General features: G+C 43.2%; 1 protein-coding gene across 1 annotated transcript in view; it reads right to left on the minus strand.

Moving 5' to 3' along the window:
- EPHB6 (EPH receptor B6) overlaps nucleotides 1-16520 on the minus strand; it is a 50109-nt gene extending 33589 nt beyond the window's left edge. The window contains exons 1-2 of the mRNA XM_068142109.1: nucleotides 16088-16520; nucleotides 6090-6308 (exon numbers count right to left, since the gene is read on the minus strand). Of these exons, the coding sequence (XP_067998210.1) occupies nucleotides 6090-6183 (94 nt within the window). The 5' untranslated portion in view covers nucleotides 6184-6308; nucleotides 16088-16520. The remainder of the gene's footprint in view (nucleotides 1-6089; nucleotides 6309-16087) is intronic.
- Between the last annotated feature and the right edge of the window lie 10694 nt (nucleotides 16521-27214).

Below are 27214 nucleotides of genomic sequence, written 5' to 3' on the forward strand. Positions count from 1 at the left end.
ACAAAAAAGAATGCCACAAAACAAACAGGAAAAAAAACCCCCAAACCAAACGGCATCATTCTGGTGATCTACAAACAGGATTAATGACTCCTCTTGCCAAGGTTTATAATCATTCTATGTTTTATTCAGGAGAGATCTCAAGAGTTTCTATTTCTATGTGATGGATTGCTTACTCCACTCTTTCCATCAGTGCTCCTGGGGATTCACTCCACATAAATGAGCAGAAAGGAAAGACTGGACTTATTCCAAAGCAGACACATGAGCAAGTTTATGCAGACCTCAGGCTTCATCAGTATCTCCAAACTTATGTTCCTTACATTCCTACAGCAGATCATACATTTCTTAGATCTTCCTGAGGACCTGAAGCAATTTCCTGCTTCAAAAGCACTGCAAAATATCTGGGCTGGCTTGCCATAACTGGAAAGACCTACTGGTTAGAGCTAATGCACAACCTCATTAAAATTACCTAACATCTCAGGAAATGCTGAGCATTTTGGTGTACTCAAGGAGAGCTCAGCTCAGATGGCTCTTCTGAGTGGCAAGACATCTGTGAAAGGCCTGCACCTCCTGGAAGCACAGCCTTCCCCTAGGCTGTCCTGGCAGAGGCACTTGGCGTGCCCCCATGCCTATTACTGTCTCAGCTGCACAGCCCAGCACAGGGGATGCATTCAGTCATACCAATACTTTGCCACTGGGGTCCCAAACATGGTTTTGATATACAAGGTAATTTTTCAAAGAAAGAACTTTTATTCTAATCAAGACAGAAGCTCCTATTTGCCAGAGTGTAATGATGATGGTTCTCCTACATTCTGCTTTGCTAAACCAAACAAAATAAAAAATTCAACACACAAAGCAAGCAACCCAAACCCCCAAACCAACCACAACACTCATTTCATTCTGCTACAAAAGATGATTCACTATATTCTTTGTGAAACAAAATTCAGAATTAACTACACTATCATTTTGGTGTCCTCTGTTCTCGCAGGCCTGAAAAGGTGAAAACAACTCCCAGGGATTTAAGCTGCTACCAGCCTCCACTTAGGTACCAAACTAATCTCTTGGGCTGCACTACACTAAAATGTCAACATCAAGGACGAACAGGGCACAGGCTGGAAGTTGCTATTGTAGATCAGGCTGTTCAGAATAGGTATGTTAATGATCTTCAGATTTTGGTTAGCCTATGCTAACGCTTTAGTGCTTGTGTTACAGGCAAAATGCTCCCCTGCTGCAAGATGACAATTCACCCAAGGATGACTGATGCTTGGACAAACTTCCTGAAAGCAAAGTTGGCCTAACTGCTTTCTGGATTGCAGAACACTTGTCTTCAGGGTCTTATGAGTGGAGTGGTGCAATGGGAATTATACTACTCAAGGCTAGGTAAACTACGGCCACTAAGAAGGCTGTTGATCCTGACAAGACAGCTAAAAACTCCACACATTACCTGTGGGATGAAAAGCTGGTGCTAAGCGTGGTCAGACCATAGAATCACAGAATGAAACATGCTGGAAAGGATGTATAGAGGTTATCTTGATCAACACTCAAGTCCAGGCTAAATTACAGTAAATTGCACAAGGCTTTGTCCAGTTGAATTCTGAATATATCCAAATGTACACTGATAGATGAGGCGAAGGGCACTAGGGTAAAAGATAACATGCAGGGAGTTTGTTTTGTGATGCAGTTGAACACCCCAAGCAGACCTCTGGCTTAAGGGACTTTTTGAAATGAACTGAAATGTTACCAGGTTTATTCTGTCTTGTATGGTCATGCCTTGAACATGAACAAACAGGAATATTGCAAATGCTCTCTAGGAGGACTGCAAGGGAGAAAGAAAAAGGATAAAAAAAGCAAAGCATTCTCTGGGCTTGTGCAAAAACATGGTTGGGGTTGCCACCTCACATGAGCAAGGCTGCTGCAGCTCCATGTCCCCAAGTCCAACCAGTAGTGAGGTTGTGTAACTATTCCCAACTGGCACACACACAAACACATTTAGGCCCTGCACATATACAAATGGCCAGTCATGAAGATCAACACAGACAGAAACACTCACCAGTCACGCAAACAGAAACAGCACCACCAATGGCCTCATCCTGCTCCCCTCTCTGGCTGGTTAGGATGAAGGTCTGTCAGTGGGAAATATATATGCATTTATATATATTATAGATCCCTGCAATAACTGTTCTTAAGCATTCAGTCTCCAGTAGCTTAACCTCTGTCTGCCCATTTGCTGGCACCTGCACAGGTAAGCACCTGAAACTTGCAGCCCCACTTCTGTTCCTAGCGTTCAGACTGATCATCATTCACTGACACATCCCCTCACACACACAGAGCCACACTGTGGATCCTCTCCTGACTGGTTTTAGGCATGTAATCTGAAGAGCAAGTGCCAGCAGCCTAGGAGAGTAAGAATCCAGTACCTGGCCCTGGATTCTTGCTTTGCTAGGCTACTGGCCCTTGGAAATGTGAGCATCCAAGGCCCACAGTTCAGTTGCTATAGTGCTGCCCTGCTCCACAGAACCTCTCTTACACATACAAACACATGCACAGGCACATACAGGATGGATGCCTTTAGTAACCGGGCTTTGATACCCAGCCTACCCAGGAGCTGGCTCTCAGACTGTCTTGTCTTCAGTTGCACAGAGATACACAGAAAATGTAGAATCTCACCAAGAGCTGACATGGGCTTCCCAGGTCCCTCAGAAGACAGCTCTTCCATCTGTCTCATCCACAGACACACACACTCACAAACAAGTGTCTCAAAGGGGTCCTGTGACCAGTGATTCAACTCCAGCTACTGGTACTTAAACATCTACATCTATACACACATAGAAAATAAAGCCCCCTTTCCCAGGGAACCAGTGGAGGGAAAAAAAATAAAAAAATAAGAAGATAGGAAAGGTTGTGGTACTCCAGTGCAGGTCTAGGCCTGACAAGTGTCTTTACACATGACTGGCCCCTTATCTCACTGTTTTCTGACACATGATCCTTCTCAAAACTACCTTGACCCCTCCCCTTTCCCCAGCTGTGATTCTTCCCCTAAACAACCCAGAGTAACTCTTGCAGAAGTCCCAAATGACCTTGCCTACATCGCAGCATCAGTGACATGCTCCTGTTGGCAGTAACGCCTCACACCCTCCCCAAGTCTGCAAGATGTTCCAGGGAGTACTTCTGTTGACTTGTCCGAATGGGTTCCATTCCCACTCAGTGAGCCAATCACACTCGGCCCAGGGAGAAGATGGGTCAGGGTGCTTATTTTGCTATTTGGTTGTGTGGGTTCCCTTGCCTTTCATTGTTTCTTCGTGCTTCTTGGAATGTGGGGAGGGGAGCCTTTTATCACACAAGTGAATAAATATATTTATACATGGGGGCTATCACTTGGAGGCACAACACAGTGGAAAAACCTCTGGGGAGCCTTAAATACACTAGAACTTCCTACAAGACTGAACAGCTGTTGTGGTGAAGTGAATAATGTATCAGGGGTTAGTAACACACACAACTGTAACAAGCATTCTGTTATTCAGGAACCAGTAGATGAAACAAGTAAAAGGCCAAACAAAAACAACAACATCTCACTTGTTCATAGCTACTCAACACAAAGATTGCTGCTAGTTTTACACTGTAGATTTTAAAAAAGGGACATTTTAATGTCTTTTTTTACAGTTCTGCTGTGACCTAGCATGAAAAAAACAAAGCTACAGACTTATAAAATAGGCATTCTAATATGAGAATACACACAAAACTAACTTATATGAGACAAATGAGCTTGCCTTCTATTCAGCTCTGGTGAGATCCCACCTGGAGTACTGCATCCAGTTCTGGAGCCCCTATTACAAGAGGGATCTGGAGGTGCTGGAACGTGTCCAGAGAAGGGCCACGAGGATGACCAGAGGGCTGGAGCACCTCTCCTGTGAGGACAGACTGAAGGAGTTGGGGCTGTTCAGTCTGGAGAAAAGAAGGCTCCGAGGTGACCTAATTGTGGCCTTCCAATATCTGAAGGGGGCCTACAAAAAGGGACTTTTCAGGATGTCAGGTAGTGATAGGACTAGGGGGAATGGAATGAAGCTGGAGGTGGGGAGATTCAGGCTGCATGTGAGGAGGAAGTTCTTCACCATGAGAGTGGTGAAGCCCTGGAATGGGTTGTCCAGGGAGGTGCTTGGGGAGCTGTCCCTGGAAGTTTTTAAGACCAGGCTGGTCGAGGCTCTGTCCAGCCTGGTCTAGTGTTGGATGTCTCTGCCCATGGCAGGGGGGTTGGAACTGGATGATCCTTGTGGTCCCTTCCAACCCTGACTGATACTATGATTCCCCCCACACACCCCTTGGATAACTCTACATTTGTGAAGTCACTCCTGCAATTAATGTTTCTGTATTACTTCTGTATTCATATGCAGTTAGAGTCAACAGGACACATATTTACTGAGTTCCATGAAGTATAACACTTATTAAAAAAATTAAAACAAATCTAATTCAAACACCTGAGAAACACTTGGAAGAAAAATTTCCTTGATCTTCCCACTGTTAATCCTCTTCAATTAGAGGCTGGAGGGATGTATTCTAGTCATCATTTAAAACTTTTAAGAAGCCATACAAAAACTGAAGGCCAAACTTTATATTCTGTGTATTTTTCATCTTAAATCTGAAACCTGAATTTCAAGGTTCTATTATATACAGTAATAAGGAAATAAAATGGCCATGGGCTTTTTTCCTTCCTTATGGATAACATGTGGTACAGTTACCGTGCAAGGTGATGACTAATCTCACTCTGAATTGAGAGCTGAAATTCAGCCTCCAGGCGCCTTTACTGTTTCATCTACACAGGCAGAATTTTACTGTCCTGTTTTAATCCAGGCAATTTAGCTATGTGTCCTGAGAAGCTGTGTCACACAGTGTCTTCTAAATCCTCTCATCTCTACAAACTTACAGAAGTGATCACTGAATTCCAAAAATTTCCTACAGGCACCACTGAGTTACTTACAATTTTACAGAGAGTGGACATTTCCCCTCTCTCTTCTATCTCAGTTAAGTTTTACCTTAGTTACACTAAGCAATAAACATAGTACTTTGTAAACTATTTTTAAATCAGCAGTTAACAGAGTTGCAGAGATTTCTGAATTCATATTATAATCTTAGGCCAATTATTTCCTCTCTGAGCTCTGTTCCATTCCATTTCCATGCAGATGCTGAACAAGCTTTTACCTTCCTTATTAGTAAGAAAGAAAAAATAAACAAAGAGACAGGTTTTTTTTTTCCTCTCAATCTCCATCCTCTTTTTCTTAGATCTCACCCTATTCTTTGTCTTTCTTCCTTGCCATTCTTTGATTCTTTCTCCATCTCCTCTCCCTTTTCAGAGACTTTCACATATGCAAGAGAAACATTAATCACAAAGCAACGCAGTTCACCGAGGACATGTAGCTAAAAGGATATTTCTTGGAACCAACAACAGGATTGTTTACAATAGCCCTGCCTTTCTCAAAGTCTCTCTCACATAACTCTTATTTCCTGCTCAAATCACCCTCTGATTCTTGGCTCTTTATTCTATTTTTTTGATCTTTCCCCCTATCTACCTTTTCTCTATCCTGTCTTCACTGCTCTCTCCCTCTTCAGCTGAGTGAGCACAAAACTGCTGCTTCTTGTTAAATCAAAGCATTGTCCCTGCATCTATTTTATAAGGCAAGCTGTTCAGATGGCAGAAACAAACAAACAATCAATCCTGATTTCAGGCCACTGGATGCTGCCTTGTAGAAGAGCATAAACACTGCCAGACTGTTTCACAAAACAAACATGGTGCGAGAACAGGAACACAAGATTTAAATACACTCAGAGCATACACAAGGAGCCTATTCCTGGGCAAACACTTATTTCTTTGCAGGTATGACTTCTGAGATAGCTAGTACTAGTTCATCAGCAGGTAGTTCATTAAGAGTGCTTCAATCAGAGGGTTTGTGAAACAATATTAATACCTTCATACAGCTCATGAGGTAACGATCAAGCATGAAACAGAGAAGACATGTTCTGTGCATATTGGAAAGCACACTTTGTTTTACCTCTAAAGACATGTTAATTAAGTTGTTGCATTATATAAAATCTGTTCTTACCTTCTAGTGAGGTGACTAAGTGAAAGAAGCAGACCATCCATAGCCAACCCATTCCCACCACTCTTCTTCCACTGATGCCAGCATTAGAATCCATGAAGATTCTCTGTAGATACCACCATCTCCAAAACCCACACACCGCTCCCTTGAAATGATCAGAGATTTCTCGGAGTGTTTTAGTATCTTCCCAAATCAGAGCACAAAGGCCTTCACACAGAAATACTGGTTAAAAACAAACAAACACAAAGGTAGAAACAGGAATCAGGTCACAATAATACAGAACTGGAAGGTTTTACCCAGATACTCCATAATTCACTGATTCTGCAACACAGGTGAAAGAGTATCACAGACCCTTGTATTTACCATTTATTCACACCTCCCACCCCTCAAGACTGCAGTCCCAGCTGTTTTGTGCACTGACAGTACACACAGATTTTGTGACATATGGCACCAGGGAGAGTGGGGCTCCCAGATAAATGTTGCCAATATTCTTACTCAGATCATGACCTTTTTGGATCGTTGGTGATGTTTCTTGGAAGGTCTCCATTTCATTTCCCCTGTATGCTTTCCAAATTCAGTCTCTTATAATTTATACTTTGCCTTTTCGGAACTCTGCAGGGCACTAGCCAGGGCAGGAAAATTTTCACCATTTATGACAATACAAATTTGCAGTGCTGAAACAGTTGTAACAGCATTTCAGATGCAGGCATCTGTCCCTTCAAGCGTAAAACTGCACAACACTATTGAAGCTGGACTGTATTTTCCCCCATTACTGTGTCACAGACAATGAAACAAACCTCTCAGGAGGTGTTTAAGACCAGGCTGGTCAAGGCTCTGTCCAGCCTGATCTAGTGTAGGGTGTCCCTGCCCATGGCAGGGGGGTTGGAACTAGATGATCCTTGTGGTTCCTTCCAACCCTGACTGACACTATGATACTTGTGATATTAAAAACATCAAACAGCAAGCCTGTGTTACAGCCAGGAAAAGCACACAACTGCAAGTTTATTATCTTAAGTGGGGAAAAAGTCCAAACAAAACTCCACACCATCATTAAGAACCTCACATAAAGGTTTATCTCACAGTCAGGGAGCAGCATGTAGCCTGATCCAGCACTGCATTAAATCAATCCAACACAATAATTTTGCTAAGCAAGGTATTTCTGGCTTCATCTGCCCTGTTCTCAGCTCATCAGAAAAATATGCTGGTAATATGTAGGTTACATGGAAAAAAGACCCATATGTTTTGTTTCTTCAGGTGCTCTTTGTGCAGTGTCTTCAGCAAGACAGTGAAGCGTAGCTAAGGAGAAAGAAAAGTGTCTCAGGCAATATAGAGAAATGGCTCAGTAAGTTGGCTGGAATGGGGGAGAGAAGGGTTCACTAAAAGGGGCAGCCTCTCTGTGATTATCAGAAAACAGTGCAATGGGATATCTGTGCAAGTCTGGCATAGCAGAGAAAAAAGCAGCCTGGGGAATATGAGAAAAAGCAATTAAGTGCAATATGATTTGCTTTACTAAAGGGGGAGAAATTACTGGACAGGGTGGAATAGTCCTCTCTTACACTGCCCCTAATGAGAACCGGGAGCACTGAGCATGGATGAAACCAAAGGCACCCTGGGCATCACTGAAATGCAAGAAAACTAAAGGGATCTTCGGAGGAAGCTGAAAGTTTGATGCATAATTTATGAGGAAAAAAATAAAAATCAGTTAAGTATAACTGAGAAAAAATGAATGTTAAATAGAATGATGGATATGACACTGATACTGCATATTACTTTATGAATATGAAGCGTGAGTACACCACAGAACAAAACCACCAGTGGATGAAACTGTAAAAGGGAGAAAAATCCAGGCTCAAAGACCAGAAAACTCTTCTTTAGAGAAAGAATTATCCAAGCACAGAGCAGTGTTCTCCAGGAACGCAGCTGAAGACTACACCCTGAGTTACCAAAACCAAGAATGGGTACACTGGAATCAAAGCTGGATGAGTATGCTAGAAGGAAACATACTTAGCATTTGTACCACCAGTCAATCTATAGCATCTAAAAGCCTTTCAGGTCAGCCAAATTCTGGGGATTTTTGAACACTGATTCTGAAGGCATTATTTCATCCTTTGGCTTGTTCTTCTGCTGGTTTATGTGTGAGTAAAAGATAAGTGTAATTTGTTAAATTGGTGTCTGCACCCCATCAATTGGCAATACATGGCTAAACTAAAAAAGTTCAGTTTGATTTATCAGCTAAAAGATATATATATAGGTTTGGGGTTTTTTTTCTGCCTCTTCCACACCTCAATGAAAAATGCTTACTCCACAATGAAGGATAGAAAAGAACATATGGAAGCATTTAAGGGAGAGTAGGAGGGAAACACTAGCCCCTCTGAATTAAAGAGTATCTTGGAAGGTTTTCTTACATCCAAATTTTATGGTATCATACAAAGCCCTTAAATTGCTAATCACTCCCCTGCTGTTTCCCCCAGCACTTGGTGTGCACAGATTTTGACTGCACTCAAAGATCTTTCAATCTCCAGTTCTCCCTACTATCTCTTCCCTACACCAAACTACGGAACAGAAACTTCAAACCATCCCCACTTTTAAATTTCTGTCTTTCTTGTCCACATCAGCATCTTTCCACAGCCTTTTCAGCTTGTAACTTCTTCCAAAACCATTTTCAGACAGATCACCTCTCCTTGCTATTCTCCATTCTCCTCCAAAGCCAACTGCAAAATGATACACCTTCCCTTGCCATTCTTCCTCCATTTCAGCTACATAGAACTTGGCACCCATTCTAGCTGTTGACCCTTCTCATGCTAACCCTTCTATAAAGGATGCTAGTGCTGGTTCCCATCTTAAAATTCAAAGTGCAGCCTTACATGGCATGTCTAGAAATACACAAACAGGCACTCAAAAAATAGAATAGAGGGCAAAAATCCAAACTGAGAATACTTTTCTTTGCAAAGACCTTTAGAAAGCATTAAGATTTTCCTCAGCTGCAGTAAAGGATCTTCACATTTTGTAAAAGAGATACTTACAGTCTTCTAATTTTGTGTTTGACTTTATGAGGGTTTTACAGTAAGCAATGTGTTGCATGAGCAGAAAAATTAATTATATTCATATTCAAAGCATCCAAACTTCTCCTTGCCCCTAGGAGATAGTGGCAACACTGATAGTTGAAAGATAATGGCAATTCCCTGAATTCTGAAATTGTCTTTCATTTCCTAAGAGACAAACTGACCTCTCAAAATTAAACTAATAAAAAGAAAGATATAATAAAAGAAACAACTAATAAAATGAATCCTCTTTAAGTATTAACTCTTTTTATTAACCTTCTTTCTGACTTCAAGGAAGCAACTTCAGTTTTCGGACAATGTACTTCATGATTTAAAGGTTCTACTACTTCACCCCCCCCTCCTTTTTTTCCCCCCATTTTAATCAGTTTTACAGCCTTGGGCTGTCACAGTTTGGTTGTCAAACTGTTGGCTGCATGCATCTGCAGATAGAATAATAGAATAGAATAATAAACCAGGTTGGAAGAGACCTTCAAGATCATGTCCAACCCATCAACCAATCCAACCCACCTAAACAACTAAACCATGGCACCAAGCACCCCATCAAGTCTCCTCCTGAACACCTCCAATGATGGTGACTCCACCACCTCCCCGAGCAGCCCATTCCAATGGGCAATCACTCTCTCTGTATAGAACTTCTTCCTAACATCCAACCTAAACCTCCCCTGGCACAACCTGAGACTGTGTCCTCTTGTTCTGGTACTGGCTGCCTGGGAGAAGAGACCATCATCCGCCTGTCTACAACTTCCCTTCAGGTAGTTGTAGAGAGCAATAAGGTCACCCCTGAGTCTCCTCCCCTCCAGGCTAAGCAACCCCAGCTCCCTCAGTCTCTCCTCATAGGGCTTGTAAGGTTACTTTTATTTTACAAACTATTTTATCACTAGCATTATTTATCATCACTGTTTTATTCCTGTTAGGAGAAGCAAGGAAAGAATGGTTCTCTGTAAAACACCACAGCAGAAAAGCACAGAGGCATAATCACCTTCCTGACTTGTTAATTGCACTGATCTTGCTGTTCAAATTTACTCCATCCCACTCCATTACCAGCTACCTTCCATCCAATTATACCCCCACACCTATTGCAAATATCAGGGTTTGAGTTAATAGAGTTGTCCTAGTAGAGGCCTGTAAAATAACATTCCCTGCATGAAAGTGAGAATAAGAAGTTATCTTCAATAAAGCTAATTCTCTTACATTTTGCTGACTGCACCAATGGGCTATACAACCCACAAGCTTAAACTCCAGCATGCAAATTAGAGTGTTTGATGTGGAAATATATTCACCAAACTAGGAAGCTATGAGAGAGAGAGAAAATGGCTCAGTGTTCTACCACGCAGTTTTCATCCTTCTATGACAACTCATTGCTTAGATGGGAATTCTATCTGTTTGAGCCTCACATTAGGCACTAAAATACTACAAACCACTCCTTCACTGCACTGATCATACTTACAGAACTGCACATCAACACTAACTTTGACAGCTTGAAGAAGAGGAGGGAGATCAAGGCTGCAAATAAGGGAGGGATGACCTGAAAGTGAATGTCTGGGTGGAACAATCAGTTGAGTTCACTGCAACATCATATGGTGCCCATGTGTAGAGAAAGCATGCTAGCGAGCCCCCCCCAAAAATTTTAATGTGCCACTGGTGCAGTCTCCAGAGCAGCCATTTTCAGGTCCTTCTTCCCACCTCCTTCATCCTGCATTTCCAGTTTGTTGTTTCCACCCTCAGGAAACAGGATTATGTGCCATTAATACTTCAGCAGAACAGAAAAAGTCTTTAAAAGGAAAAGGGAAGGCCAAGCATGTTGCAGTAGACAGATTTCAGGCTCATTTCAGGCTCTTTTCAATGCATGTTTGTATTCTTTTTCATGCCAGAGATGAAAGCAGCAGCACATAAATCTCAGAGCTCATCCCGCCTCATCTGTGACTCAAAGGCTGAGCCCCAACATGTCTCAGTGTGCATGTTGGGGCTCACTGTTCTTATTACAGCCCTGCCTAACTTCAAACCAGAGGATTACACCTAAAATGGAGTAGGTACAATGCACCACTTCTCCTTAGACACCAACCACTCTTAGTTGTAACACAGTGGATCCAAGATGCATTTTCTGCCAGGAAGGCAGTCCCTCCTCCAGCAGCTGATGAGACAGAATAATAGAAACTAAAAGAGGGGGATGGGTGTCTTTACACAGATGACATCTGGCTTATAGTACCCAGCTGAGTGCAGGATTTTTGTTGGTATATTCCTTTGAGCTTTCCTAGTTATATTTTTAATTCCATCAGCAACAAGATTTCCATGACTTTCTACAAACTACTTAAACCCTTGCTGGAAGAAAATATGCCTTAATAGTGAACCTGAAACTATCTACTTTGGCAGTGTGAGCCATTCATTTTAGTTTAGCCACATTGCTGAGGATCCCAGCAATATTCTCCCAGGTACTAAAGACGCTACAGAGCAACCATTTTTCAGTCAGCATTAAGCCAGTTCTTTTTAATAGCATGTCAAAAATCCTCTACAGTGTCCTAATCACTTCTGCTGCTCTTTACTGAGCTCCCAGTTCATCAGTGCCATGGCAGAGAAGCTCACAGGCAAAGACAAACAGTCCATGTGCATTTGCATTAATGTCATAAATTCAGAGGCACAAGAGGAAGTACAATAGAAAACAGTGGGCTGATCTGCTATGATCTGGGGGGGAGGGGGGAATGCAGAGCCTCTTTCAAAGGAACCTTCTAAAAACTCATTTTAAAAGAGCTTTCTGAGATTTTACAGCAAAATCTCCCTTTCCACTCTGATTCCTATCCACATAATTCTATAATGCCTGGACTTTAGGAGAGCCAACTTTTCACTTCAGAATCCTACTTAGAGGAATCCCATAGGATAGGACTCTAGAAGGACAGGGGGCTGAAGAGAGCTGTTTAATATTCAAGCACCACCTCCTCCATGCTCAAAAATCAGTGTATTCACATGAGTAAAAAAAAAATCAAGCAAGGGAGGCAGGAGTGAGTAAGAAGCTTCTGGGAAAACTCAAATAGAAGAATAAAGTTCATAGTATGTGGAAAAAGAGGCTAGTCACTAGAGGAACTTAGCAGGGAGGTGGCTTAAGGTTATAGCTCAGATGGTCTCCATCATCTTTGAAAGGTCATGGAAAAGAGCAGAGGTGCCTGAGGTCTGGAGGAAAGGCACTCCACTCTTCAGGACCCAGGAAACTACAGGCCTGTCAACCTCACCTCCGTTCCCTGGAAAGGTGATGGAGCAGCTCATTCTAGAGGTCATCTGTAAGCATGTGGAGGAAAAGAATGTTGAATGTTATCAGGATTAGTCAACGTGGATTCAAAAAAGAAAGAAGTCGTGCTTGACCAATCTAATGGCTGCCTGTGATGGTATGACCAGCAGAGTAGCGGAATGGAGAGCAGCAGATGTTGCCTGTCTCAACTTCAGTAGGCTTCTGACACCGTCTCCCATAACATCCTCATAAGTAAGTTCAGTAAGTGTGGATTACATGAGCAGACAGTGAAGTAGATGAGAACTGGCTGAATGACAGAGCACAGAGGGTTGTGACCAACCCAGCAGGGTCTAGTTGGAGGCTTGTAGGTGGTGTTCCCCAGAAGTCAATCCTAAATCCAGGCTTGTTCAATTGCTTTTTCAACAACTTAGATGAAGAGACAGTGTACTCAGCAGGTTTGCTGATGATACAAAACTAGGAGTTGGTGACACTCCATCAGGCTGTGCTGCCATCCACGAAGACATGGACAGGCTGGAGAGTTGGCAGAAGGGAACCTCATTAAGTTCAACATGGGCAAGTCTGGAGTCCTGTACATAGGGAAGAATAACTCCATGCAATAACACAGGTTAGGAGCTGACCTGTTGGAAAGCAGTGCTGCAGAGAAGGACCTGAGAGCGCTGGTGGACAAGTTTACCATGAGTCAGCAATGTGCCCTCATGACCAAGGTCAAAGGTAGCCTGGGGTGCATTAAGAAGAGTGCAGCCAGCAGGTTGAAGGACATTCTCCTCCCCCTCTACTCTGGTGGGCCCACACTTGGAGTTTTGTGTCCAGTTCTGCGCTCCCCATTTCAAGAGAGTCAGGGAGCTACTGGAGAGAGTCTAATGGAGTGCCACAAAGATGATGAGGGGACTGGTGCATCTCTCTGATGAGAAGAGGTTAAGAGATATGGGACTCTTCAGCTGGGTTAAGAGAAGACTGAGAGGGGATCTGATCAATGCATATTAACTAAAGGGTGGAGGTCAAGAGGCTGAGGCCAGGATCTGATGGTGCCTAATGACAGGATAAGGGGCAATGAACACAAACTAGAACACAGGAGGCTTCATTTAAGTAGAAGAAAAAACTTCTTTACTTTGAGAGCGTCAGAGCCCTGGAACAGGCTGCCCAGAGAGGTTGTGCAGTCTCCTTCTCTGGAGACTTTAAAAACCTGCCTGGACATGTACCTGTGCTACCTGATCTCAGTGAATCTGCTTTAACAGGGGGATTGGACCAGATGATCTGATCTCTGATTCAGCAATTCTGTAACTATGGCTACAGAAATTTAAAAACAAAAATAAACCATGCAATCTTAAACGCTTGATAAGTACTGTGTGTTCCTCTGCAGGGATTTTAGGAGACCCTTCCAAACAGTCCTGCTGAGGGACATTGCAAGAAAGACAAGGAAAACCCAGTTTTAGGGAGAGAAGACCTACAGAAAGAAGCAATCCTGAAGCCAGAGGAAAAGCACACATACATCTCATAACAATGCAGGTATACAAGCAAGGACAGCTGACCACAGAACAACTACATCAAGGCAAGCAATGAGAAATTACAGCCATCTCTTATGTGACTCTCTACATATGGCACATGCAGTATCCAAGGGTAGAAGACAACAACATCTGCACATGGGCACAAAGAGGAACATACCCATTGAATTTGTATATGCATAAAGACAATTCTCAGTGGACTGAAGAATCAACTCTCTTGTCAGACACATGTGCAGGCAGCCTATGGGAACATGCTGGAAAATAAACAGCTGTCTCCATGGAGCCACTAGCTTGCTTTCCCCTAAAAAGCATTTACATTGCCATTGGTCAGCCTGTAAGTCAAATACAAAATGCAAACACAGTAGCAGCCTTGGGAAAATGAAAAGACAGGAGGCATCTCTTCCCCAGCCCCTTCCAAAAACTAACTCTATAACCCAAGCTCTTCATGCCACAGATAAAAGCTTGGGAGAGCTAAGAGTGTCGTAACAAAGCAAGAAAACATGCCTTTCTGCAGGGTTTCAGCAGTTAAATTGCAGAGGATACAGTCTTGCTCACATAAGCTCCAACAGCCCAAAGTAATGCTATTTACAGATTCACAAACTGCATTGGGTTGGAAGGGACCATCGAAGGTCTTCTTGTCCAGCCCCCCAGGCACCAAAACACATGGCCATAAAAACAATTCTGTGCAGCTCAGTGCAAGTGCAAAAGTCAAATAGGAGAGAATTCAAAAGTCAAGAAAAAATCTCTAGTGGTTAAAGAGGCACATATACATGTCAAGGAACTAAAAACTGCACGTGTGTAATTTGGCTAAGAGGGTATACACGCAAAAAGCAGTAAAGATTCAACTGCATGCCATTATCTGAGGCTTGTCAGAACACCACCAAATAAACTGGCGTGGTGCAAGGTGTCAAATTTAGGGAATGAGCTAGAGGAAAACAGGTATTTGAGATCAGGTAACATCAAAGAAAAATGATAATTAGATTGGGGATTATCTCTTCCTCCCTTGCTCCCAAAGGAACCTCAGCATTAGAATTGTTTCAAACTGGAAATGAAGACCTAAAAGTAGTCACTAAATCTTGTGCTAGTGGTTTGGGGCTGGTAGATCAGCTGTGATTAAACAAGAGATGCACCCATATTAACATCACAGAATGTTTCTGATTAGAACCTACATAACAATGAAGAAGGGAGCCTCCCTAGTCCAGCCCAGCTGAGGCTGCAATTCTATTTCTGTAACAGATGTATTTGATGGCAGCTACTCTTCCCACTGTCTTGACTTTGGCATTTTTATTTATCCTCTCATTCTCCTTCCTCATCAGTCTGCATGACTTGTTGTAATTGCTAATGAAGGACATCTCTTGGGAATTTGCTTCCTCATCTTTACTCTCTTACTTTTAGAACTTGTCAGGGAGGCAGGTGATGTTCATTCTTCTCCTCAATCAAATCAGCGTGGTAATTGCAAGAGAAACTTCAGAGTGAGTGGAACCATGGCAAATTTAAAATTACACATCACAACAGCCCCTTCCACATGTACAGATTTGTTTAATGTGAGTAGTAGTTGACTTGTATCATCTTGAAATATGGCTTTTCTCTGCTACAAGCACTCATCTGCCATCTGCCCCTAAAAGAGCACTATACAACAACCCTATACACAGAGCAGGCCACAAAGCCTTCTTGTGTTATTCCACGAGGATCAGGAACCTACACCAGCACACATACACCTCGTCTTCCTGCTTCAAAGGCTTCTGTGACCGTTTGAGGCAGCTTGAAAGGCAGTAGTCAACTATGGCTCTCCAAGGAGAAAGGACATGCATAGGAGCAGACCAAACACACCGTGCATGTGTTGAAGACAGCTGGTTTAGACAGTAATTCCCATGAGAAGAGACGCCGTGACGCGTTTTCATACACCTTTGCCCACACGTGGCACCTGACAGGAGAGGTGCACTTGGAGAAGGGTCTTCCTGGGCACTCGAGTCCCAGGCACAGTCTTTAAAGAACAGACACCGGGAAAGGGAAAAACAACCACAACCTTGGAAGAGATCGAATCCCTTTCGGAAGCAGTACTCGTTTATTCCGTCTCCCTCCTCCCCCCACGGCGCGGATGGCAGAGCTCCGATGGCTCGACCATGGCTCTCTCTCTCAGGTCTCCTCGGCCAGGCTCATAAAGCCCTTCCCCGCGGGCCCGCTCACCCACCACAATACCTTTCGCAGGACTCCAGCAACACTCCCTTCACTCCCCAGCATTACTCAGGAGGTTTTCGGAGGAGCTCTTCCTGCTGGAGCCGTGCCGACCGGCCTCCCATCAGAAAAGTTGGAAAAAAACCATTTTCACGGTCTAAGTTACTTCATCTCGGTAGGCTAGCACCAAGTCCCTCACGCTCTGCACCCATTGTCGCTTTGTCCTCCGGCCGGGGGTACGGCACTCGGCCTTCAATAGATGCCTTCAACAAGTCAGATGCTTGAGGCAAGTCCCGATGCTTGCGCTCCTCTCCAGGCCCCTCTCTGGAAACTTTTTTTTCCCCTCTTCTCCCCGCCCAGGATCCCTCTTACAGGACTCCTTCTTCCTCCCGCTTCGCGGAACCTGCTTTGTCCCCTTATCCAAGATCCTCTGCCTCTCTCTCTCTCTCTCTCTCTCCCCTCCCTCCCACTTTGCCGTGCCCCTCCTCCTCTCTCTAGCCCCCGCCTCCCTTCACGCCCCCCTAGCCCCCCTCGGTCTACTTTCGTCCTCAGAGGCCCAGCACCAGAGCAAGCCGCAGCAAACACGACATCCCACACTGCGGCCGGGGTTCTACGAGATCCCATACTGAGGGGGGCACTCTGGGCACTCCCGCCGCGGGCACCATCCTCTCCCGCTGCCGGCGGCTCCTGCCACTGCGGACTGCTCTCTGCCGGCTGCTGCAGCCAGGCTTCATAGGGATGGAACTGGGCGCGAAGCAGTCCTCCTCCAGTAGCTGCTCCACTGGGCGGGCCATTGGGCGGCACCGGATTTCGTCCTTGATTCAAGGCTTTGCTGCCCGGGCACCCCCCTGCTTCCCTCACTCTGCGTCTTTTAGAGGAAGATTTTCCAAGTGGGTCAGCCCTTCTCCCCACAGCGTAAGAACTGTGGAGCTGGCTTGTCTGTTGCCTGGCCCGCAAGTCCTGCTGTGGCCAGGCTTTCTGTGTGGATGCCCGAGTGTGACCGCAGGTGTGCATGCCCCTGCTGGAAGGTACAATGTGCCAGTACAGGAGTAATATCATGAGCTACTAGTCCTCGGTCAGGCTTTCCTGACATTGTTGATGGCAGTGTTGCTGTATGGCATCTGCTGCTGTTCTACAGCAGCGTGAGGTAAAGTTACCATCATGTATGTCCTTACTTGCACTCCACCTCCAAGTGCTCAATATCAAATGTCACAGAGGCTATATGCTTCCTTGATTCTAGATGTTAACCCTCAGCTCCATCAGCACTGATATGGATGAATCAACCAGGGTTCCTCAGTTCTCCCAAAGAAAACCTCACTTCCAATGGACTGGAAGCATCTTTCATGGTCACCTGTGTCTCCTGCTAGTGAAAAACGCCACCTACTCAATCTTCAAATGTCGTTGGGCTGGATGCAGAGAAATGCTAGAAGATGAGGTATGCTGCATAATCTTCTGATTGTACCTACCATTCAGTCAGTTACATGGACAAGTGGCAAAAAAATGAGGGTGCTGGGACCTGAAGTGCATATCAAAAGTCAGTGGCTTACAATTCACAAATACCTCTGTGGTAACACAGAGCAGAATTTTGTGCTTTTGCTGCCAAAGCGACTTTCTTTGGTTTAATTTGGGAGCTTCGAGTTACATACAATACAAAGAGACTGTTACTCCCTTCAGTGTAAAACACTGGTACGCATGCAAAGCACAAATGCATATTAGACACCCCCCTGCATGATAAAACTGTACATATAAACTTCTGCTTAAAAGAAGTGCTATCAGCAGAGGGCTGGTTTCCACACGGCACAGCATTTTCGAGCAGTTCCCTGTGTATGCCGAGTAATACAAATACCTACCTCTTCCAAGACAACATAGTTTCTTTCTTAATCCTCCCTGTGGGGGGTTCTAGACACCAATTACAACTGGCCTCTTTCCTTCCAACTCCCTTCCCTCCCCCTTTCCTTCCCATGGCTTGATTCTAAAAGAAATTGACTTCAGAAGAAATCGCGGGTACACGGCTCCTCTTGGAATCTGGTCCTTACTCAGTTCGCTAGGAAATTTTTGCGCCTATGTTTTCCTTTCTTTCTCATTTCAGTACTGCAAGGAGCATCTGGCCCCTGGAAAGGAGGAATGGAGCTGTACCATTGCACAGGGGTCAAGAATGAGGTTAACTGACGGCTTTGTTCAACAGCTGCAGAAACACTTCCACCCCTTTATAGTAATGGAATATTCCCCCCACCCCCAACCTCTTCCTCCTCCTTGTGGAATGAAAGCCGAGCAAGAGCGAGCCGCTACTCTGAATAGCGAACTTTGGGAAAATTTGCTGTGCTACAGGGACACAGTCATGCACATGCAACATCCACCCCCTGTTTAAAATCTCACTTAGTAGAATGCAAGGTAACAGACAGTCAGTCCTTTCCTAAGGATTAAAACCACGCTCAAATGTTATTTCTTCAATGCTGCAGCATTTTGCAATGCTTCATAAATCTTCATAAACTTTTCCAGTTTCTGAAACCTTCCTCTAACCAGTAATACTCACCCCTCTCAAAATGTAAACAATCACAGCCCAGGCATGACAGGAACAGAGAAACAATAACTCAATCCCAGCCTGCCGTGGGTGAATCAGAGCCTTGGGTAAATCTTCAATATGACCAAACCAGCATACCTCACGTGACAGCGTGTCTGCATGATATAGTTCAGGGGTCTCCAAAGTGGAATGCATACACCCCAACAAGTGTGTGAGACGACCCATTGGAGTAAAGGAAGAAAATACTGGCACATCAGTAGTACATTTATATAATTTATAAATAAGTAAATGTATGTCTATGTTGGGTGTGTGCTAAAGTTTTTCACTAGTGGGGTGCACAGTCGAAAATGTCTGGAGACCTCTGATAGGAGCAATTGTGCTGCACTTACCCAGACAGGCATTTGTTTTTAGAGTCACAGAATTTCACATCATCATGATCTGCAAATATTCAGACGTACACACAGATTTCCAAATATTTAAAGCAAAAGAAGAAGATGTAGTTATTAAAACAATGGTCAGAACAGCAAAGCAAAATCCATTCCATAAATGCTCTCCTCCCTTTGTGAAACGTGTTCCGTCTTGAAGTGAAAAGAGTTGGAATGTGCAGGTTAGACCACACAAACCAAAGGGAAGAGAACCACCTATGAGAGAATAGCTGAGGAGGATAAAATGGAATGATGAGGCTAAGACAAGGGGAATACAGTTTCAAAGGAAAAAGAGTAAAAAGAGGGCAAGTGAGAGAGGTGGGAGACAGAGGCAAGACACAGAGTAGCTATAAAAGACAGACAGGCAAAGAAAAGGTTGCGAAGGGAATAGCAAATAGAATAGCAAACAAAGGAAAGAGTAAGAAAGGTACTTTTTATACATGAGAGGACATGTTTAACAAGCAGTTTTGAAGCAGAACTAATTTCAGTGGCTAAGATCTTCCAGAAGATTTTTTCAAAGGCAGATGTATTACTTCAAAAGTCTAACCCAGCACATTTTCCTTTACAGATTTCGGGGGGGGGGGGGGGGGGGGGGGGAAGGGGGGGGGGGGAGAAGGGGAATAAATTCATACAGATCAGTAAATTGAAACCATGGATACCATATATTCTGGCCTTGGTTTGATTGCTAATGAGTTTGGGGAAGTACAAAGATATTTTGTCACTAAGAAAGCCTAGCATACCAAGAGAAGAAGCATAAAGAAAAGTAGTAAGAGATAACTGAAGACAATTTATGGATGCTCAGAAGTGTAAAAGCACTGATGGGCAGCACAAGCTGAAGTCTGAAAGATCAGACCCTTCAGCTTCACAGTCTCTGCAATGGCTCTTGGTAGTCATTGTATACAGACATGGGGGTTGTGTGTGTTTATTTGTTTGTTTGTTTGTTTGTTTTTACTCTTCATCACAAATTATGAGATTTTCTACAAGCAAGGAGGTTTCTTAGGGGTTTCAGTTCTTCCTTGAAATAAGCAGTATGATTCTGGTTGTGGAGGAGATTTGTTCTCTGCTTTGCCCTTTCTTTCACTACTGTTTAGAACATTATTTTCTGAGCTTTAATGGAAGTAAGTCTAAATCAGAGAAGGAAAAACCCCAATCTACATTAGCTGAATGTATACCTACCTATATTTTTAATGATTATTGCTATTAAGTATATGTATCAGTTGTTATGAAAATTCCCATCCTTAACTATTGTATCAACCAGTCTGACAGTGTTTACAGTATGCACTGCATTGTCATGAGATATTGAAGGCATCAATATTGTTCCTGCTTAAGTGAAAGAGACTAAATGACAGTCTGCTCCTGGAAAGAAATACTTTTATTTTTTCCCCTGGAGGCTTGCTTTGTCCATAAAGGATAAAGGATAACCTCAGACAACCAAAACAACGTCAGCATCCTAGCCCACATCTTTAAAATCCCCTCAGCATCATCTGATGTCATAGATAAGCAACTATAGCAAGACTGACTCCAGGGAAATCTGAATCAATAGACAAGCAGCAAGCATGCTGTGAAAATACAGTTCCTTTGCAGAGTTTTACTGTAATTAGTAATCAGTAGTGTGGATATCAGTGATTAGTCAAATCATGCAGTACCCGAGTGTTTGAAGGGCATAAGAACTGCATGTATAGCCACATGCAGCTTGTCCCAATTTGGCTGAGACACCCCATGCACATTAATTAATATTTACCCTTCTAATGCTATCCTTTGCATCCTAGCCTCTCTCCTCTGTGGGCACATGTCAAATTTTCATGACAGTCTCAAAAGTGAGGGAACAGCTAAACTTGTGCCCGTTCACAGGAGCTACAATATCTATTAATTTTGTAGCAGTCTGCCTGTACAATCCCAACTGCTTTGACACCTTTATCACACAGATTAACTGCCAGCATTCATGATACTGACACCCAGAATGAAAACCAGTCATTTATGCTGTGGGACAGGATTTGAGTAACATTTAAAAGGAGAAGTGCTTGCCTGAGAATCCATGACTGGGTTTACAATAAACTTAGTTCCGTGCTTGGGACTGGGCACTTTGATTTAGTCCGTTCTGTATAGACCTACAATCCAGCTGGGTAAGTTCAATACTGGCTGCTAGCTTCCTACCTGAATGCCCTGATCTACTAAATGAATGTAAAGTTTGTTGGGACACGAGACACTGTGGGGTTTCTGAAGCTGCTAGAGGAGGAAAAATAAAATTCCTGAGCCCTACAGCCATGGGTCAGGAGCAGAAGCGGACACTGAACTTTTTCCAGTTTTGTCTGACTTGGAAGGAAGAGAAGCTCAAATAAATTGTAGTTGTCCCACTATTTTGTTGCTTCAATAAGTGGATGGAAGTATTTCATCCTTAGAGTAGATCTGTGCTATATTCAGGTGACTTGCTCATCTGAAGAACATCTCCAGTGTGACCGTTTTAGGCTGTCCCCTTAAGAAAAGGAATATTGTAGTCTGTAATCTGTGCAAGATTTCAAAGAGCTCTGTTTTCTGTTGCATGCTTAGGCTCAAATGGAAAAAAAATGGAGCTGCAGTTACATGGATTTCCTTAGGGGCCTGGGATTTAAGCAAAATGGCCTTGCTAAATACATCCCATAACATACAGCTTACTTTTGGAAGTCCAGAAGGAAAATAAGGAGAGTAAGTTACTGGAGATGAAAGACAGAATGGTGAGGGCTAAACACTCTCAAAAAACTGCAAGAGAATGGAGCTGAGCTTCTGTAAGGGATTGTAAGGTACTGATCCTCTAGCTCCCAAACTGGGCAGTTTGCTCCACCTTATGTCGAAGTACAGGGTCTCTGAGACAGCTCAAGGTTGTAACAAAAAGGAGTTATATCAATGACTGCGCTTTCAGTTTAGCTGTTGGCTGAAAAGTAAGTAGAAAAGGAGAGCTACAAATTTATTTTACATTGGAGTAAAATTATTACTTTTCTTTCTGAAAGAAAAAGAAAATGAGAAGTGTTAAAACAATTGCTTTTGTTTAGCATGAAACACTTCACTCAGAATAGGAATGGCCTGATACATAAAGCTGCTGGCAGAAGTGTTTCATGAACAGAACAAGCCCGTGTCCTGGCAGTTCCTGGCCCGGTCTGTAGCCTAGGTGCCAGTTTCTGCCTCAGGGGATGCTTAATTCAAGTAAGACAAGGAAACTTCTCAACAGGAAACACCAATTTCTCTCTTCATTCATTCCACCCCCCCATACACAGACTGGCACTTTCAGGAACCTTGTGGTGACATTGTATTTGTAGAAAATAGTTTAAAATCTGGGGGGGAAAAAAAGCAAAATGGGAACAGCTTCTGAGGCTGTGATTCCGCACCACAGACATTTCAAACCCACAAGAACACAAGCCTCTACTGAGCTGGACAACCTTATACTTTCTTTTCTCTGCTCTGCGCTGTTTGTCTTCATTACCTTCCCTGTGCTAGCAGCAAAATTTGTGCTGTGACCTGGATAAAGTAACTGACCTGGCTGAAAAATAATGCAGTAAAAATTACATGTCAAATTTTGGAGTACATGTGAGAGACTTTATGGAGCTGTATAAATGCTGCAGCTGGAAGATGGATGAGAAGGCAGAGGATGTGCAGGTTGGGGAGCAAGAGGCAAGAGTGCCCCTTCTAGCAGCAATGCAGCGGATGTACACTGAAGTGCACACATGCCAGTCCTCAGAGTGTAAGGCCTTTAATATTGAGTGTCCTGTAATAGGGATGGGGTTTCCCTGTCCCTTGCTCTTACAGCCTGTAATTGAAACTGTTCTCTTCCCATAAAAATTAGAACTGCAAAAAGAAGATCCTTCCTGTACATGAAACTAAGGGTAAACTTGAGAATGCCTCCAGAAATTATTGATATACCTTTGTTCAGTAAATCTGTTAAACACTAGAGGTGTGAGCATGGAAAACCATCCAGGTTTAACCACACTGTAGCATAAGAAAGATAAAACTCCCATGTATTAGGAAGCAATCCTGCAGGTGAGTAAGCACCTGGAAGATAATAGCAGCAATGGACAGCTACTTCTGTTTGTCATGTTGGGAAATGATCTGCTGTAATCATCTCAGGTCTCTGATATTCCCGAATCGCAGAATTATAGAGTCACAGAATATATTGAGAAACATAGTGACAATGGATGATGAAATAGCTGAGTTCTTAAGACCTTCTTTGCCTCAGTTTTTAGAAGTAAGATCAGACCCTCTGAGCTGGAAGACAAGAGAAGGGAACAGATGGAAGCCTTCATAATCAAGAGGAAATAGTTATCAACCTGCTGCACCACTTAGAAACACAGAGATCTATGGAGCCACATAGGATCTACCCAAGAATACTGAGGGATGTGGCTTAAGTGGTCTCTAAGCCACTTTCAATCATCAGTTCTGGCTGACTGGGAAGGTCCCAGCTGACATTAGCTGATGTGATGCCCGTCTAGGGCCAGGTCTCATCCAGGGAACTACAGACCTGTCAGCCTGACCTTGATGCTGATGAAGATGACAGAGCAGACCATCTTCAGTGATGTCACATGACACATGTAGGACAACCAGATGATCAAGCCCAGTCAGACTCAGTTTATGAAAGGAAAGTCCTGCTTGACTCCTCTCTGAAGAAATCACTGAGTTCGAGTTTACTGCAGTGTAATGCCGCACAAAGTGTGCAGTTTAGGACGGCCTCTTTCAAACACCATGCGGTGCGGCCAGGGGCCCCGCTTGTATTCCTGTGGTGGAACAGTGCCGCCCGGTGGACAGAAGTGGTATAGTCAGCAGAACAACGCGCCGCTCAACATCCAGGAGACCATCTGTAGGAGAGCGTAGACAGAGCGCCGGATCCTGCACTTGGGTCACAGCCCATGCAATGCTACAGGCTAGGGGCAGAGTGGCTAGAAACTGTCCAGCAAAAAAAAGGATCCAGGGGTGCTGGTTGTCCATCAGTGCACCATTGTGGTAGTGATCATCACCTGCCGTTCTTTAACACGTTAAAGTAGAAACCTGCTGCGTTTGTCCACGCTAGACCTGTTCAGCCCACCAGGTGGTACCCTTTCACTGAAATAAGAGTATTTTCAGTAGCACAGATGCTATGTTGTTTGATTTTGGCATTGATGTCTGGGCCCCTATTTCAAAGATACAGATGCCAAATGTGACTGCTGTGTATCTAGAATAGAATAGAATAGAATAGAATAGAATAGAATAGAATAGAATAGAATAGACCAGACCAGGTTGGAAGAGACCTTTGAGATCATGTCCAACCTATCATCCAACACCATCTAATCAACTAAACCATGGCACCAAGCACCCCATCAAGTCTCTTCCTAAACACCTCTGGTGATGGTGACTCCACCACCTCCCTGGGCAGCACATTCCAATGGCAAATCACTCTGTCTATGAAGAATTGCTTCCTAACATCCAGCCTAAACCTCCCTGGCACAGCTTGAGACTGTGTCCTCTTGTTCTGAATACTGTGGTAGTGCAGCTATTAGTCTTCTTAACACAGGTTTATAAAATTGTGTTGGAGACAATGGTATCATTCTGAATCTGGAAGTTGGGTTTATAATTAGTACAGGTACTATTGGGACAATTAAGGGTAGGAAGATGTTAGATGTTTGTTGAAGCAACCCAAGCCTACCTCCCTTTTGGTGTGTGCTAAGGCTACAACAAGTTCCCATACAAAGCTCTTCTCAAAAAGAAATCATGCCTGCTGGTTTTGACAAGTAGAGAAGAAAGAAAAATAAGAACTGAGAATATCTATTTTATTTGTTCTTTTCCCAGAAATCAAAAAATACAGCAGTCACTGATACAGGGGGGGAAAAGAAATCAATGAGAAAAAAAAAAGAAAGTTTTCTTTGATTACATAATTTTTTTCCTGGTTTATTCTGGAAACAAAATATCAAAAGGTAAAGCAGAATGTACAAGGACAAATAAAAAGACAGTTTTCATGCGTGATAGTATCTTGCATGACAGAAAACTTCCACCTGAGTCAGTTTGAAACTTTCTGTGTGCTTTCAGTAGATAGACTTCAAACAAAGTGTGTTGAGCTTCTCACAGGAAGGAGCTTGATTTTTCAGTGTCAGTGCAGCTGTTGCAGAGATCTCTGCTATTGGTTTAAGAGAAGCATGTGGAATGAACTTATATAAGTCCCTTATAGGGGCATGCTCACTGACTACTGAGGCAGAAATGAGGATGTGGACAGCTTGGTGTGTGGCCATGTACTTCTTTGGAGCAAGTAAGGCATCAGTAGAGCCACGATACCCAATTTGCTGCTGGGAGCATGTCATTTACTTCTTTTACTGTGGGTTTGTTTTGCTTTGTCTTATAGGAGCTAAAATCACTCAAATCTCAAGTCTTGTGCTGAGAGAAGATGAGAAAGCTACTCTGACATGCAGTCAAAATGATAATCACAATTCTATGTACTGGTATCTGCAGCAGCCAGGGAAGGGGCTGCAATTGGTCTATTTTTCCTATGGTGCAAATCAAGAAAAAGAGGGTGACATTCACACTGGATACAAAGCTAAACGGTTAAGCCTCTCAGACTTCCCTCTGGATATTTTATCTGTGAAGAAGAACCATTCAGCTGTCTATTTCTGTGCAAGTAGTTTATACACAACACTTCAAAGACACTTGCTTTCTTTACATAAACTTCTTTCCTTTCCAGCACCTTACCTCAGAAGGAAGCTGCCCTCAGCACAGGAAAGTGGTATGTTGGGCAATAGCTTGTTTACAAACCAGCTGCTGCTGAGAAGTTGGAGCAAGAGAGGCAGAGTAGGTCTTTGCAGTGCAGGTTACTTGCTGAACCCCTCTTTTCTGATCAGCCATTTAGCCTCTATCTCATCAGAACAATCAATAAGAATTGTAAACTGAATGCAGACATTAAAGAAAATGGAAACTGCAGTCTACACAGACAAAAATTGTCCCCTAAGCCATTTTCTTATCTGACACAGAACAGTTCCTTGAAATATTCATCTATGTCTAAAATACGTTCAAGATAGTAACTTTTATGTTCATCCTCTTTTCTCTCTGAGTTTTATCAGTCATTGAAAGCCACAATACTTTCCATTGTGCTTGGAAAGATTACTCTGATGACAAAAAGTCTGTAAAACTAAGATTGTCAACAGTAGGAGAAGGGGCCTAAAAAAAAAGATGTTCTAAAAATAGTATTTAAACTATGTCACAGATTAGAGTAAAATGAGCCCAAACAAAAGAGCAGCCATTACCATAGTTATGTCCCAAAAAGGTACATGTATATGGAGGATATAAAAAGGAAAAGAAGATAGTAAAGAGTAGCATGCAGCTTAGAATGAATTCACATTCAAGGAAAATAGCAGTGATTTACATTTATTGAGAAATTGTTCTGACTATGCAGTTTACTTCTGGTTGCGTTGTGAAGTACATGCCACTATGTGTGTCACATCTCTCTCTGTATGCCTCATACTTACACCTCTCTCACAGTTTAAAAAGAAGCAACACAGTCTAGATTAACCTCTCTACTGATGAGTTCTGAGGCACCTTGTGGTTTTTAATCCCAAGCAACTTTGTCATGTTCCTCATTCAATGTCTTGTAGTTTTCTCTGTCTTCAGGAGGTGTCAAAGATGGCTAATTGCATGACTCAACTGCCTAAACAGAGTGGGAGTCTTTAAGGGGTACAGGGGAAGCCAGTGGGGACAATCTGCAGCAAGATAAACTCGTATTAGACATAGTACACCAAAAAAAAACCCTTCCTCTTGAGTGTGTACCAACACTGGAACAGATTTCTAGGGGAGCTCGTCAAATCTCTGCCCTTAAAGATATTCAGAAACCACCAGGACAAAGCTCAGAACCACGTAATCTAGCTTTGGAGTTCACTTCTCATTTGAACAACAGTTTGGAACAAAAAGACCTGCAGAAGTCCCCTCCCATCAAAAGTTTTCTACAAGTGTATGATTTTTACCACCTTGCTTTGCTGTTTTGACACACCTAGAAAAAGTGGGGGCTCGTGTTGTTGTTGTTCTTTTTAATGTGCAAAAGCAGGTCAGCAACTCCCCAAACGCCACAAGTCTTCTGGGTTTAGTGTGTTACACAACAGAAACAGCAGCTGCACATGCAAAACCCATCTGCAGGCTTCAGTAACAAGAAGATTGTGTGATAACATGAGACAAACCCCCACCAGCTTTGATGAGGCCTGTATGCGTTACTATTCCTGTCCAACCGTA

This window comes from Melanerpes formicivorus, unplaced genomic scaffold (genome assembly GCF_026170545.1).
Source record: "Melanerpes formicivorus ecotype bairdi unplaced genomic scaffold, bMelFor1.0.p_v2 SCAF_8, whole genome shotgun sequence".
Classification (NCBI taxonomy): Eukaryota; Metazoa; Chordata; class Aves; order Piciformes; family Picidae; genus Melanerpes; species Melanerpes formicivorus.